We start from the raw sequence: 15963 nt of genomic DNA on the forward strand, positions 1-15963 counted from the left end.
GATAAAGATGATCACCCACAACAGGTTGACACCACTGAGAGATATAATGCAAGTAGGATCCTACAAGCCAACAGCATAACTTGAAATTGATTCAACTGTGAAGTAAGAGTTCTCTAAACCTCAGGTTATCATAAGGAGAAAAGCATTTTTAAACCCAAGAGAAATTCAAGTAATAAATTATGGGTAGGGGAGTTAATGTCTAATACAAGATACTAGCCTTACTTTTTGGGGGTACCAGGGAAGCACTAAGATTATAGCAATGTGCTTTAGGTGAGGCATCAGCTTAATGCCTGCCCCTTTGCACATCTTCCCCTTCACCCCCAGCAGTACAGCACTCCCAGCTAGCTCTTATGAGAGGATTCCTTGGAATAGGATAAATAAGCAGTACCATTTTGCATAAAGCAAAACTGAGTTACCTATTATCTCAATAATCCTAACCCCACCAAGAGGTTTTCTTGACCCATATAGCTGAGAACACAAAAAAGGGACAATAGGGATACTGCACCTTTGCAAACCACTGCTTTCAACTACAGAAAAACAAACAAACAAAACAGCGACAAACTGTCTGTATGCTTCTTCTACAACTACTTTTCAGAAACAAGTTTGGAGTTTGAAAACCGTCTTTTGGAGCTGGCACACAGGGTCAGACGGTTTGCTGGCTGTTTGTTTTGGTGGGGCATTCCATAGAGAGAGCAGCAAGGAGAACAGAACAAAGGCCAGCTGAGTTCCTCATAGAAATCGAATACTTTCAAATCTTTCAACTAAGAAAAAACATTTTGGGAAGGCAAAAATCTATCAATTCATACTGTTTCAAATGTTTGGCATTTGTAACCACAGTGCTTTATTGCAACAGTGTCCTAGCTGCTCTGCTGCAAGCAATCACTGCTCCATTTAAATGATCTAAATGATCTTTGGAACTTATTGTTTGGAGCTGTATTGTTTATTCCATTGAGTTCTCATCCTAGTTCCAGTCCATCAGTCTTCGTAGCCAAAAAGAGATATCAACCTTAGGTGGAACGGCTTTATTTGGAGGAAAAACATTCTAGGAGTGAGCTGATTCTTTGAGTAATCTTCCAAGTAACCATCCACTCAAACAACTGCAAAAGATATACTGTTCCCAGATTAGGGAGCAAAAGGAACATGTTCTTCCATCTGAAGTGATAGGAACGTGGGGCTAAGATATCCTAAACAGTTCTGTTCCTGTCAGTTGAAGCCTAGAACACATTCCACTTAGTAAAGTGATGCCAGATGCAGAAACCTAAGTACCAGTGATCTCCCAGAAGCCTGAAAGATACAGCAATTTCAATAAAATAAAATAAAAATAAAAAGAGTGAAACAAGGGAAGAACAAAGTTCTCCCTTGGGGATGCAGCGTCTTAGCACAGGTGATTTGTAACCTAAGATTTCATCATATTGTAAATTAATACTACAAATGAAGGTCATAATGAGGGCTTTGTAACCATTAGCTTGGGGCATGGCAACATGCAAATGCAGTGATTATGTTGCTTTTATAGCCAAGTTCTCTCGGCATTGCACCTAAGCTAACAAATGGTGCTAGGAGCACCAGCGAAGCTTATCTGCAGTTCACATAATGCATTCCCTGATAATACAAAACTAACTCTGAGTGGAAGTCAAGTCGACACTTACAACAAATTTCAGACTTCTGAAAGGAAGCAGAAATACTAGTTCTATCTCCTGCTACGTGAGTCAGGAAAACGTGGAGCAACAACTGTGGGTAGCCTTTGTGTCCTCAGTGAGCCTACAATGAGCTGTACAGATGCTAAGACAACGTTGAGGAAAGGAGTCCAGCTTACTGCCCCTAAGATACTTGTTCACAGGAATCCCACTGAAGACCCCAAATGAATCACAGAATGCTAGATATATGTTCTACATTGGCAAGAAACATACCTCTCCATGCTCAGAGTTAGCATTCTCATTTAGATATTTGCTCCCATACACAACATGTGTGACGTAATCAATATGGAAATCAGACTGGGATAAATGTTAAAGTGGCTTTCATCCTACCTGTGAAACACTACAAGCACAGCAAATGAGAAGGTTATGACTAAGCATTAGGTTAAACTGGGTATGCATAAACAGACTCCAGGGCAATTGAGAACTGTTAATCTTTCCACTCACCCATGCCTAAAAGAGACTGATAATGTTTCTGACAGGATGTGCTACATAACAGGGGGTTCCTGGAAAAGCCCAGCTGGATATGTTTTAAATGAAGCCAAAACCCATCAAAGACTAATTCCTGGAAATCCGTACTAGCAAAGCCTGTTCCTTTCTACATTTTTGCGTAGCACTGGTGAGTGAATATTTTTTCTAGAATCACTCATTACAATGCACTGCTCTCTAATAAATAACAAGGAATTTACCCACTGTCAGAGACAGTCCCAGTATAAACCTGTTAGAAAGCCCACTCTTAGTTAGTCCCATCCACTTCCATTTTTCAGTTCTGGTACGCGTGCTGTTAAGTGACTCTTTAAGGGAGGATTTCCTCTACTGAAATAAAGTGCCCTCCAAAACATACAAAAACTAAAGGCTTTTAATTTATTTTTTAATACCACATTTTGCACCTAACCTTACTCTATACTGGTAACTGTAATCACTTTCTGAAATACACCACAGAACACCGACATACATGACTTTCAGGACAGGTTCATTCAGCCCTGTATGAAATCTATCCGCACACTACGTAATTTAGTTCTGCTCACACAGAACACCTTCACACACTGTTCATTTACAGTTACTCTCAATGGCTTTGCTTTGAACTCTTCACCTGCAAAGTAATTTAAGAATTATTTCAGAAAGCTAACCCTTTTGCCTGATACTTAAGAAAAACAGTTAGCTAGCTCTTTAAAATTTACATACAAGAAACACTGTTTTCCACACAGAGGTTACAAATCTGCCAGAGACTACTTCAGGGCAACTGCAGGGCTCCTCTGAATTACATGTATTAAAAATGTGGGGTTTTATCATTTTATGCACATTAGTATCTATTTCCTTAATAAAAGATGATTGGGCTGTCAGCCAGCAGCTTGAAAGATTCAAATACTTGAAAATCATGAGAAACTCTTTCAAAACAAGTCATTGAGCACCCTCCTATACCAAAATAAAACCTGGCTCCCACACTAGATACACTGCAACATGCCCTCATCAACTCATCTGCAGGCAAACAAAGCTCAAAGCACCAAAGTGTGAGGTTAAGCGCTGCAGGTTCTGGATCTCGCATGATTAATTCGCTCTTTGTCCAATATTGGAAACAGCTGTTCCTACCTAAGCACTAGAAGCATGAGTTAGGGAAGTACACTACACTGGGATTTCTTCAACACTAGAAGTTTTCTATACAGGATTTCCTATTTTTCACTCTGCTGCAATATTCACTGTGCTACTCATGACACGTCACACCAGATAGATCCTTCAGATAAAAAGCGCTTCTCACTAGATCCATCCATGGAGATCCTACAGACAAAACAAACACAGAACACATGCAGCTCTTCCCTGCAAGCCATGATCCACGGACAAAGGGTTCCAATTCATCTGCCCAGGACGTATGCTTGTTAAAACACATCTCTTTCAGGGGAGGAAGCAATACTAAAAATTCATTATAAAGGAAAAAAAAAAAAAGTTAAGACTAAATTTTTTTAGAACTAGGATAATCAGTTACTAACAAACTGTGTTTGTATCATCTGTGACAGTCTTTATGGAGAGCCTCACATCAGTAATATATCCCCAAATTACAACTGCTGCCCGAGGTCTCCTCCTCATGACTGCTCCCACAGAAAAGGGCTACTGTTAGCAGTCTTGCACCTTACACGTTTTTAACACAACAAGCATTTAACCAAAACACAATAAATATCAAATAGAATAACTGATCTAATTTACACCAACACTCTCAGCTGCCCCTTTCAAATCCTCAGGTACCATGAGTATGAGCCAACATTTCAACTTTTATTCTGATATCTAGCCTTGGTATATTTCTAGAGCTGTTTACTCCTTTCTGTTTCTATTTCTAGTTTACACACAAAAATACAGACTGTCTCAGGTGATAGAAACCAAAGTAGCTAAAACAAATTCAAAGACATCAAGTTACAGAGGTTTAACTAGCAATCCTTACTCAGATACCATAACTGCTATAACAGATCAAGATTTTACTTCCTGATTCCAGAAGACAGTTTTGGAAATAGTGTAAATTTAACTCCATGTACTTTTAATGAATATGTAGTATCTATTCTTCATTAAATTCCTATAACAATGTTTCTATTTTGGAATTAAGTGCCTTACTATGAGTCAGCTTAATTCCACCTCATGGTACTTACACAAAGAAGCTACTGTGAAATGATTTTAGGCATTGGTTCCTTTACTGTATCTTAGCTGATCTACCATAATATGTCAACTTTACCCCAGTGCTGCCTCCAAAAGGAGTCTTGTCTTTTCTCCTCCACCCTCCCATCCATAGTTCTTTGTTTGCATTCCTTACCTTCCTCCCCCCACCCTTATTTTCTGATAGCCAACTGCTTGTGTGGCCACCCAGAGAACCAGAAAACAGCAAGCAAAAATCAGACAGCCTTAAAGTTTATAAGCCAGATCAGTTCCCCAAAGTGGCTGAGAAAACCAGAACCCCAATGAGCAAGGGTAGGCCTGTCCGCTCCACTCTAGGAGCAAAGCTCACTGGTATTCACACTGTGCTAAGAGGGCTCACACAGAGTTAGCAGGAAATGCCTTGGGAACTGTAAGTTTAAATGGCAGCTTTTTGACTGCAACCTCAGTGGGGACTAGAGGCCTCTAAAACTGATTTTAAACATAAACGATCTATCTCAGACTAACTGCTGGAGCTGGCAAGACCTTTTACGTGGTAACAGAAGCTCTCATTAACTGTTTTTTTTTTTTTTTAAATGCTATCATTGAACCAGGAGTTAGTACCTCTAATTACTTATTAGCTAACCTGGTAGTGGTGTCTTGGACCTCATTTGAGTTTAAAATCATTCAGCTTGTGCTCAGGTTCTTACACACAAGATTGTCTTTGCAACTGCTCAAGCTAAAGAGAATTAATAGCATGCTTCCAAATCAGAACAGACGGCCACCAGAGCAGCGTTAGAAAGCCTCCCACTGCTGAGAAGCTCAAACCAGATCCTTTCTGTAGTACTTCTGTTGCTGCTGGTGTTGGCATATCAAGTCTCTCTCCCCCCCAAACCCTTGTTTCTGCTGCTCTCAGTATGTTGATGTAACTGTTGATACAGCTTTGCAGTGAACCACACAACATAACTGGTCCACCAAAAAATAACCCAGCTAAAAGAAACATTGTTTTGTATAACCATACAACAGTAGCAGCATAACACACTGGGTACTTAGAAGACAGGGAAAACAGCAGAAAACTGAGCGATGCTGCTCTACAGAAAAATACTCAAAACTATAGCCTCAGCCACATAATTTCCCACTAAACACTGGTATTTCCCAGTGGTTACCTTTTGTTCTTCTCTTTCTATTGCGTTTTGACACTTCTCGATCTTCCATTGCCGCATGAAGTCTCGCAGATATCCAAAGAGAGTGAGAACACCATAGCCTACGTAGGTCAGCACAGCAACCAACATCGGTGTTTCTTCAAAAGCTTCATTGAAAGGCCGTTTGTATAATCCTCCATTGTGCACAACATGATTTATCTAAGGCAGAAATGCAAAGAGAGGTACTTGTCAGATACTCATTACCAAAACATCAGACAGGCACTTCTGGGTAGTCCCTCTGATGGGTTACAAGTTGTGCATTCCCCCCATCCGTCTCAAAGCTCCTCCAGCTAGGTCCAGCTGTTAACAAACACTATCAGCCCCCATAAACAAGGTTGCTGTGACAAAGCCTCCTAATCCACCAAGTTTTGATATAACCAAAGTCACAGATCAGTGAGACTTCCCAGACCTGCTGCAGAGAAAATAAACAAAAAATCCAAAAATACTAATTAATAGTTTTATTTAGCTAAACACTGTATCCTCAGGATTATGAAAACTGAAAAACGAACGGGACAGTATCAAAGGAGGCTCTACTTGAGAAACCTACATTACTGCAAGAAAACAAGTGTCATCTGTGTGTCTCCATAGCCTTAGCCTAAAGATGCTGACGTAAATGCTGCCCTCATCCATGTGGTGGACATGTCACAGACAAAATGTCATTGTGTACAGGCTCCACATCGCATATATGTCAGCACCCAGAACAAAGAACGGCTTTCTGTGTAAAATATACACTACAAGTCATCTTATTACTTCAACACTATCTCCTGAAAATAAGAACTTGACCAGTTGTATATACATGGGCATCTCAAGTACGATCACTGTAACATTTATTTCTGACTATTACAAAGAATCTTTGCAACTACAAGGCTCCCGCAGCGTAACACTGGGGTGGGGAAAAATATCATAGTGTTAACTAGACTACTCATTCAAAGAAAGAAGCTAAAAATCCAGATCTAAAAAGTTAGTGGATTGAAACCAAGAAACCTTGCCCTAGATGCACATTTCTATGTGTATATCAAAGTTATAGAACAGCCATCCTGTTATAGAACAGCTGTGTGTGAAACAACACAGTCCAAGACATAAATCCCCTACTTCCAGCAAAGCTGGGAAGTCTTACTCCTTGCAGAACACATTTATTTATTTTTGCCAGTACTACTTGGCAAAAGTCATAGCCATTTCCCTAAGCCTAGGAATCTAGGCAGATTAAGACTACTTATTGGCATATAATTCTATAACTTTCTGGTGTCCAAATACATTATGAGGGGTGTTGCCAGATGTGGATGGGAATAGCTGGAAGCCAAGACAAGCTTCAATAAATATCTATATTAACAGCACGCTGGGAAGAGGGCTGGACAAGGATTTACAAAGGGCGCCGTTTGAATTTTTCTGGACTGTACTCAAATTGCAGTTTATGGCCAAATATAATAAGAAATATATTTTAAAAATATTCTAGTCAAAAAAACATCAACACCTAAGGAAGAGGATAATATTAAATACATCAGGAAAAGACAACAGCAAAGAGTGAGGGGAGGGGTCAGCAGAACAACCTAAGTTACTCTCCCACCACATCCATACTATTATCACATGGGAAAGGAAGCCAGAGTTGTACGAGCTTCTGTAACAGCTAGGAACCAGTGAAAGCACACATACTTGTTTGCCTAACCAGACACCAGGTTATTTGACAACCAGCATCTGTTTATCCCAGATGCTGAAGCATTTCAAGCCTGGTATTACTATCTTGAACACAGTTTTCCAGAAGCCAGGGTCTGCTCGTAAGATACAGTTACACTATGGCTATGCAGTCAAGAATTGAGCAATAAACTCCAAAGCCACCTTTCCCCCAATACACATTTCTGCCTCTTCCCTTTGCCAACACACCGAGATAGCTGCAGAGCAACATCAAGTTTCAATCCCAGTTCAGTCGCTGGGGTTGTGCAGGCTTTGGAATCGGTGCATGCATGCTAACAATACAGTAAAGACACCACGGGAGCATCTTCTAGCAGCAGCGTTTGTGCCAGATGTAAATCACTAACCTGCAGCACTTTGAGGCAGGGTTTAATACTGAAGTATCTTTAAAACCATACTGCCTATAGTGGTGGCTTAAGTTCAAAACAGGTGTAGGAATCACCAGGCTTAGTGCATTTCAGCTAAGACGAAGGCAGTTTAAAGGTCTTTAATCAAGGCCACGGCTTCATAGTATGCTTTCCTCGGGAACAGTGCCAACCGAAGGATCTCTCCTGCCCCGCTCGCTTCCACCTTGAGCCATCTGCTTTGCTCTCTGCCTTGCACAACTAAGGCTAATCTGATTTTCAGCATAGCATCCCTCCAGCACTGAACTGATCCAGGCTGGAAATACAATGACTGCAGAGGGCTATTTATTAGACCCACACAATCTTCAGGCCACAAACTCATTCAATAGCTCTCAGCATACAAGAATCAACAGCTGTTACGGAAACAGGCGGGACAGAAGCAGCACAACAACCAACAGACTTGGTGACACAACACTGCAAAGGAAAATTGATGAAAGCTTTCTCTTCACTATTACTCTCAAGATCCCTCAACTGTATCACTACAGCTCCAATTCAGGAAGCTGTAGAATTTTACCACATCCAGACCTGAGAAAGATCATGCAGCAAAGCTCCAAGTTACTACAGTCTCACAGCTTGATGACTTACAGACAGATTTTGATTCCTCACGCTGACAGACCAGGCTGTGAACAGCAGCTACTCAGAGGAGACATATGACATGTCTACTACCTGTGGCTGTCTACGAGGAGCTGATTTCTGGATATGCAGACAGACAAATGGTAGTGACTACTTCTCAAATTACTTAGCATCTAACAGAGATCCCATCAAAGCTTTTAATGTCTTTCACAAGTAAGTGGAAGTTCACCTGAAAGAGATGAAAGGTTATAACCTAAAGGTATGCATCTGAGGTTAACTAATACCAAAAAAAATAGCTACTAGAAAAAAATAACATGTATAAAATGCAGTTTTAAACAGAAAAAATATACCTTTTTTTCCAGGTCTTTAGAGGTGCCTCTGCGTGTGGAAAATGCTAAAACTAAACAAGTTGTTCTACATTGTGAAAAGTAACATTTCATTGAGAAAGACCCTTTTGGGAATATCTGTTGATTCAACACATACTCAAATCTATTTCACCTCTTAGTGTTCTTCCATCAGTGTGCTTGTACATCCTTAGACTCTTGTGTCAGCTACAAGGTAAGTTGGGAAACATCCATGCTATCATACCTAAATTAAATGTTAAAGAAACACTCTGAATGCAATTATGTGGGCTCTTCATGAAGCATACAATGACTGTACATACACTGTGGAACTGCCTGTAGAAGAAATGTTCATTGCCACATTTTAGGTACAAGCCTATTTGTTCAAGAATGCTTTAGAAGTTCACATTAGCCTTCAAAAGCTCCAAGCCTGCTGCAAAGGTGAAGCACATTCAGTTTCAGAGACCAAGAAAAAAGATGGGCACAGCTTAGTTTCAGAAAAAAAAAAAGAGTTGCAATATTAAGATTTTTATGGCTTCAGCAAATAGACCTTATCGTACCAAAGCAAACCACAACCTTTGAGCAAGAACATACTGCACATTTTAGTGGAGACGACAAAGTCAGTGATCGTCTAAGCATGTGGTTCAAAAAAGCAGATGTATGCTCACATAAATCTGTGTTTCCTGGGGTAATACTGCCCAGAACATACGTACACCAAAGAGCACCATCCCATTAAGAAACTCAACTGCAAGAGAAAAATCAGAGCACCAAGCAGCTGGTCACAGAAGACAGCAAAGAAAGGGCATCCCAAATTGGCTGCAGGTAATGTCTGTGATGCTCCAAGCTTTGGGGGAAAACAGACCCTGGGAAACAAAATCATTGCCAACAATTATGGAGGAGCAGCATCATATAGCTACAGCCAGAAAGGATTGCATTTGTGGTCTAAGGAGAATACATCAGTGCAACTAATAATCATAATCTCCCCAGCCTGCTGACAAACAGTACCAATTCACAAGGCACTACAAAACTCTCTTCAGATCTGGTTCATCCTACAAATAGAATCCCTACAACCAGTGGGACAGTATCTCTGGTACAAAGGGTGGGATCGTGGCTGTACACACACGGCACAAGCATACCTAAGCTCACGTTCTTGCCCAACTACTGCACAAAGCTGTGCATTAAACAGCCTCCAGATAGCATCAGATCTTGCAGTGCCTTCAGCTTGGGGATCAAGCTGGGAATCAGATTCCAGCTCCACACAGACAGAAAAGGATTTTCTGCCTATCTCAGGTTATTCAAATTCTTTTATGACAAGTAAAGAAAACATCTTGTGTTATAATCTTACAGCATTATCTCTTGCAGTTACCTTAATGTGATTACAGGCCATCAGACATCAGGGACAAAACGATATCATTGACGCAAAAGAGCTCTAATTTAGCCACCCCACCAAACATAAATTCACAGCTAGATGTGTAGCTAATAGCAAGCTTAACCAATTACAAGCTCTGCTATCTTACTACATGTGCGGACAACTCTAACAGTTATCAGGGTTATGAGAAAAATGCAAACAATGAAAAGCAGTTAACAGTAAACCTGCTTTTACTTGTGCCTTGCACTAGTTTCCTTCGCCCAGATTTGGCTAGATCTTCAGAGAGGGAGCACCATACCTCACCCTGCCATGGATTTACGAAGTGGGTATAAGGAATCCAGCAAACAGATACAGACTTCAGCATTATACTCCCACTGCCAGCAGCCACAACAGGTCCCACACAAAGCTGCTGTTATTCTGAGCCTGACTTTCTGCTCATTAAAAGCGCCTTTCTGAAAGCCAATAGGAAAGAGGGGTTTCAGTGTATTTGTTGTACCTGCGTCAGCAGCCAGCTCGGCTGAGAGCTAACTCTAAACAAAGCCCACACAGTGCCAGTGGGCAGATGCACAGGAGCGCCCAGAAGTCAAGCACTCAGACCGAGGGCAGGTCACCGTGCTGAACCTCCAGGAGCATTGCAGCAGCTTTGTCAGAAGACTGCGTAAACACGGGACCGTATGTGGACACTACGGCAGACAACAGAAACAGGATTTAATCAAGGAATCTTTTACATGAAGTTGCTTATTAAAAGTATCTGCCAAGCTAAATATCTCATAGAGCAGGCATGTACTTCAGGGAGAGTAGATGTCACCAGTGCAACACGCAGGAAGAGTGACGGTTATGCTGCTAACCTGGGAAAACCACAACATGCTGTGTTACGGAGACTCTTCTATTTCTTGCTGGGAGGAAAAACAGTCGGATGAACCCAGCAGACTTGATGTAAATACCTTAGAAGGTGTATTTATGCTGTAGCACAACTTAGCACAACTCTTATTAAAATTTAGCAGCTTCTCATTAACACACACCACACATACTGCAGGGATTTTACTAGCAGGCTTTCAGCTTCTGTTTTTAGATGCTGAATCTGGAGTACTGCTTCCAAGTGCTGATTGCTTTTTTGTCAAAGATTCCTGCCAACTACAGGGAACACATGGAAAGACACTGAATGCACCTCTCCTCTAGGCTGTATCTCTGCTGTCAAAAGCAGTCACGTTTATTATAAAGAATTACGAGAATCAATCACTGAAGAAACTACAGCATGAAGTAATCACTCCCCACAGGCAGCTACGTCTAAGGTATTACTCTACTCCATGATAACTTTTTCCTGTCACCTCCAGTCCCTTCTCTTGTGCTTTGTTCTTTGACTTCAGATGTCAAACTGCTGCATGGGTAAAAACACTAAAATGTGTTCACTACCAAAATTAGAAGGCACTGCTCTGAAACACATTTTAACCTTCCAAAAAAAGTCCCAGGAGGGAAACTTGTTTATAAAACAGACTTTATCATTCTAGTGTATTCCTAATTAAATATTTGTACTTGTTGGTAGGTATTACCAAGTATTTTGACTTGCAAGTATTGATTCCCAACAAATTCCTCACTGTTTTGATAACTAAGATGTACTTGTCACATCCACACAGAGAGGAACAATCTTCATAAATGTTCAGTTTAAATGTATTTTTTTTTCTTTCAGTGAGTGAATTATACAATTACCTTAATACTAAGATGTTACCTTAGCTGGTGTGTTCAATTGATTTGAGGTGTACAGTGTGTTGATAATGACTGAATTTTTTTCTTGAAGTGTGCAGTTTACAATGAAGACTTCCCAAGACAGAAGTCTAGTGGTTCACTAACAGACCAAGCCATAGGCTCTCCGACCTCTGAAAGTGTTCTTAAAACTCTTTAAAACTCACTCTCACATTTTTGGCGGTGTTTTTTTATTATTATTATTTCTTCCTCCAAAACATGAAAAGTTCACAAAGTGGTGGGTTTTCAACTCCTGCTTCTTCAGCTGTGAGAGGTCTTCAAGGCTGCACTTTTCAGCTAAACAATTTTTCTTTTTCTGGGAGTTATTTCTTAATGAAGGTCAGTAGTTATGTCCCCAGCTTCAACAAGGCTTTCAATGTTTTATGCTCCTACTAGAGAAAAGTCAGTAGATAATTAAGATAAAGCTTTGTTTTTTTGGTCAACAATTTGAAAGCATGATATTTAAGAAAACATAAATAGCTTTTGCTATATAATTAGGACTGGAAAATACAATGTATTACATGATGACATCACTCAAGTAGGTACACTAACAAAAAGTGAACTTGCATATATTTACAACAATTTATTTTATAACATTTAGGGCTTATCACTAGGTTAATTTGAAATGGTGGTCCCAACATAATGGGAAGATTTTAACATTTTATCCTAACTGGCTTCCCAGTAATATACACTCCAATGTAGGAGAAAGCAGCCACACTAACAGCTACCACAAGTATCAGTTCCTATACCAGGACAGATAAATTTTCAAACACATTTGACAATGACACTATGTGTAATAATTTATTATGATGGCTTCTAATTTTCATTTAGCCAGATAAATATTGTGCAGCTACCCCTTTCACAAAGGTTCAGCCTTTTATAATTAAATTTAGAGAAGTATCCTCATGTACAGATAGGTTTTTTCAGAAACAGTTTTATCAATTAAAACCATCTGAAGGAGATGACAGCTTTTTCTAGGTCAGCCAATTTTCTACTCAATTCAGTTTTCTGTTACTGATGCAATACTCGCAGTCAATCAGAAAGCCGAGCAGGAGGCAGAAAGTAGTATTTTCTTTTTTCAGGCCTGACGCAAGCCTCAGCCTTTAGCCTTAGGCTAAAATCCCTAAGGCATACATTTTTACAGGGGTTCAAGGATTAAATACTATGTCTAAACTTCGGCACACTCTCTTGTAAACCATTCGTTTATCTGTGCTGTCATGGAATAACCCAGGTTGGAGAGGACCTCCAGGGGCCCCCTTGTCCAGCCCCCAGCTCCAAGCAGGTCACTGAGGGCCACGTCTGACCTAGACTGGAACACTTCTGAGGATGGACAGTCAACCATCTCTCTGCTAAACTCCTTCTAGTATTTCCCTGCTTTCATAGAAATAATATTTGTTCTCCTACCTAGTAAAAGTTTCCCATTCTTCGAAGAGACATCTGCTGGTCCTCATCCTATTGCCACACAATCCCAACAAAGTCTAGCACCATCTTCTCTGGATCCTTGACCAAACAGTTGTACCTTCTCCTCCTGAGGCCGAGCCAATCCAGCTCTCTCAGCCTCTCCTCACGTGCTCCAGCCTCCTCAGCTTCTTGCCAGTCCCTCAGTGGATTCAGAGATCCATGGGGATATGATAATGCCTTTCTAGGGAGCTTTAAACCAGACACGGTACTCAATACGGTTTTCACTTCCTCGTGAATAAATTCATGAGATTTAGTTAAGATACATGACTTTTTTTTTTTTTTCCTGTCAGAAGTACTTGCAATTTATACTTGCACAGAGACTTGGAAAAAAACAGAATTCTGTACTCCAATTCCTTTTTAATATTAGTGGACAGGGCAGTTAATCAAAATCGTTATCTTATCATAACCATCTTAAGTAAGGCTTATTCACATTGCTGCTGTCATTAACTCCCTGTAATGAGAAAAACTTCCCGTATTTGTTGTACGCAGCTTCATAAGCACGTTCTCCCAAAGAAGTCACACTCGGCCTGACACCAGCCAAAAGCGTCTATAAAACCAGGACGAAGCCAGCATTCCACTGCCCCCGTGAATCGTCTCAGGAGATGAGCCTGTAAGTAATCAGCCTGTTCTCTTAAAAAGCACACACACACACAGATCACAGGACAGCAAAAGCTATTTTCAGCATGTACACACCAAAATTTCCAGAAAAAAATCCATGCTGCTGTTTTTAATTGCTGTGAAAATTCAGGACCTGTAACAGCTTAAAAGGAAAGCAACTCTGTCCTTTTCTCTTTAAACCAAACTATTCCTCCCCTTCCTGAGGAAGTAGTATGAAACTCCATTTACTAAAGGATGTGTACAATCAGCTAGCTGGAGATTGCTCCAGCAGAGCATTTGAAGACCTTCCAGAATTATCAAGGAATTTACAAGTTGTTTGTATCATTCCAGCTCCTACGTAACTGACTTGGAGAGAGCGTGCACAACAGAAAATAAGAACTTGAGAACCAAATCCAATGTTCCAACTATTTGTTTAGTTTAAGATTATTTCTTCTCCAAGTTCTGCAAGTATAATAGAAGCCATTCTAACAGGAGAAGCTCAATTAAGAGGCCTAAAAAATACATTACTGAAATTCTGTTCACAGTAACAGGCAGATTGCTGTAAGTTATCATGGAAAATAAGGGCACCTTGCCCTGTTAAATATGCCCCAATCTCTCTATTCTAAGCAGGAACTTCTTTATCCAATGAAGTCTTAGAAAAATAATCTGTTTGCTTCAGAGCAAAACACTGCATTGGAGAATGCAGTCTAAAATTGTATTGCAGAAGAAACAGCAGTTTTGCCTTCACTCTATTATTCCCACAAGTGCCTCGATAGATCCCAAATAGCATTTTTCCAACAGACCAGAAGGACAGAAAAAGAAGAATCACGCACAGCTTGGAGAGGTAACTTCATTGTTCTTCTACTGGACTTGCCTCTTCTTGGCTGAGTTCATTTCCTCCTGTCAGGACAATGCCTTTCGGGATGTCAGGCCCTCATCTCACACGGTGTGGTAGGTATTACAGGGCACCACAACAGTTTTGAACCCACTCATAGATTACTACTTTTCCTAATTGTGCATTTCTTTAACTATACACTAGGTCAGAAGTAAGTTACTCACTTTTTTCCAATGTCCCACAATTTTTAACTGCTAGGTGCCTACAGTGAGGTTGTTGCGCTCGCTGCATTTGAATCTCTACAGAGATGAACTGTTTGCAGAATCAAAGCGATTGGAACGCAGGACTTCCCAGGAAACGAGAAGAAAGAGCTGTTGTTTAGCTCAGTATTTCAACAGAATGGTTTCTATATGCAGAAACCCTAACTTCAAGTTGTTCCTCTCCCAGCCACTGCTGGTATTTCATTAATCTCCAAGGCAGCCAAAGGCAGCTCCTGCACAGTTTTGGTAGACAGCAGCTTCCCCTCTCCTTTTACCAAGGGAAATGAGCAGCAGTTCAGACCCCAGCAGGGGACGAAGTAACACAAGCTGCAGTAAGGTGAGCATTTTCACCCTCTTCTGTTCACGCGGGAATAGCAGTAAAGAGCCAAAGGAGTCTCTTGCCACAGTGGGAACTGTAAAGACAACCTGAAATCTGTCATAGGAATAATTCCCTGGCACCTAAACTTTTATATACGGGAAAAAATGTAGTGAAGGCTTACTCAAGTAACTTACGGCAGAGACGCCCTAGGTAGGGTTAAACCCATTTTTTCACATTGTTATAAACAGCCGAAGCCTCCCTGCCCCACGAAGCCCTCCAGGCAGGCGCAGCGGGGCCCTGTCCTGTACCTCAGCGGCACCCTCAGAGGCTGCAGGCTTTTCCGGATAAATCACCCCTGCTTGCAGCACTTCCTTGTGCCGGTGCCTTTCCTCCCCCTCCTCTTCCCACCACCACGCTCACGTTACCTCCATCTCCCACCTCTTCTCTCTCAGGAGCCCAGTCACGGCCGGCCTTACCCGAGCACCGTTTCCCCCCTACCCTTATTTCTCTGTTTCCCCACCGATTCCGACTCTTCTCTGAGGCATTTAACGACCACACACCGGCAGCTCCTCGCTCCCAGCGCCGTGTGACAGCGCTGCAGACACCCCGTACTCCCACAGACCCCCCCCCCCGCCGCCGCACCGCCCACAGCGGGGCTCCCTCGCGGCGTCGGGGACGGCTCCCCCCACCCGCCCCCTGCCCCCGGCGCCGGTCCCCCCGGTGCCGCACCCACCTGCGTGCCGGGCAGGCCTCGCACGAAGCCGTTCCGGAGCGCCCCATGCGCCGCGCCGCAGCCGTTAGCGCGGGGCTGTGCGCCCAGCGCCGCCCGCCCGGGCCGCTCCATGCGTGGTGCCGGTGCCGCCGCCGCCGCC

General features: G+C 41.8%; 1 protein-coding gene across 1 annotated transcript in view; it reads right to left on the reverse strand.

The window, feature by feature from the left end:
- Window positions 1-15957, reverse strand: part of SPTLC2 (serine palmitoyltransferase long chain base subunit 2) — a 74354-nt gene extending 58397 nt beyond the window's left edge. Inside the window, exons 1-2 of the mRNA XM_035327101.1 lie at window positions 15825-15957; window positions 5471-5665 (exon numbers count right to left, since the gene is read on the reverse strand). Coding sequence (XP_035182992.1) covers window positions 5471-5665; window positions 15825-15935 — 306 coding nt within the window. The 5' untranslated portion in view covers window positions 15936-15957. The remainder of the gene's footprint in view (window positions 1-5470; window positions 5666-15824) is intronic.
- Between the last annotated feature and the right edge of the window lie 6 nt (window positions 15958-15963).

Source organism: Oxyura jamaicensis, chromosome 5, assembly GCF_011077185.1.
Source record: "Oxyura jamaicensis isolate SHBP4307 breed ruddy duck chromosome 5, BPBGC_Ojam_1.0, whole genome shotgun sequence".
In the NCBI taxonomy this organism is placed as follows: Eukaryota; Metazoa; Chordata; class Aves; order Anseriformes; family Anatidae; genus Oxyura; species Oxyura jamaicensis.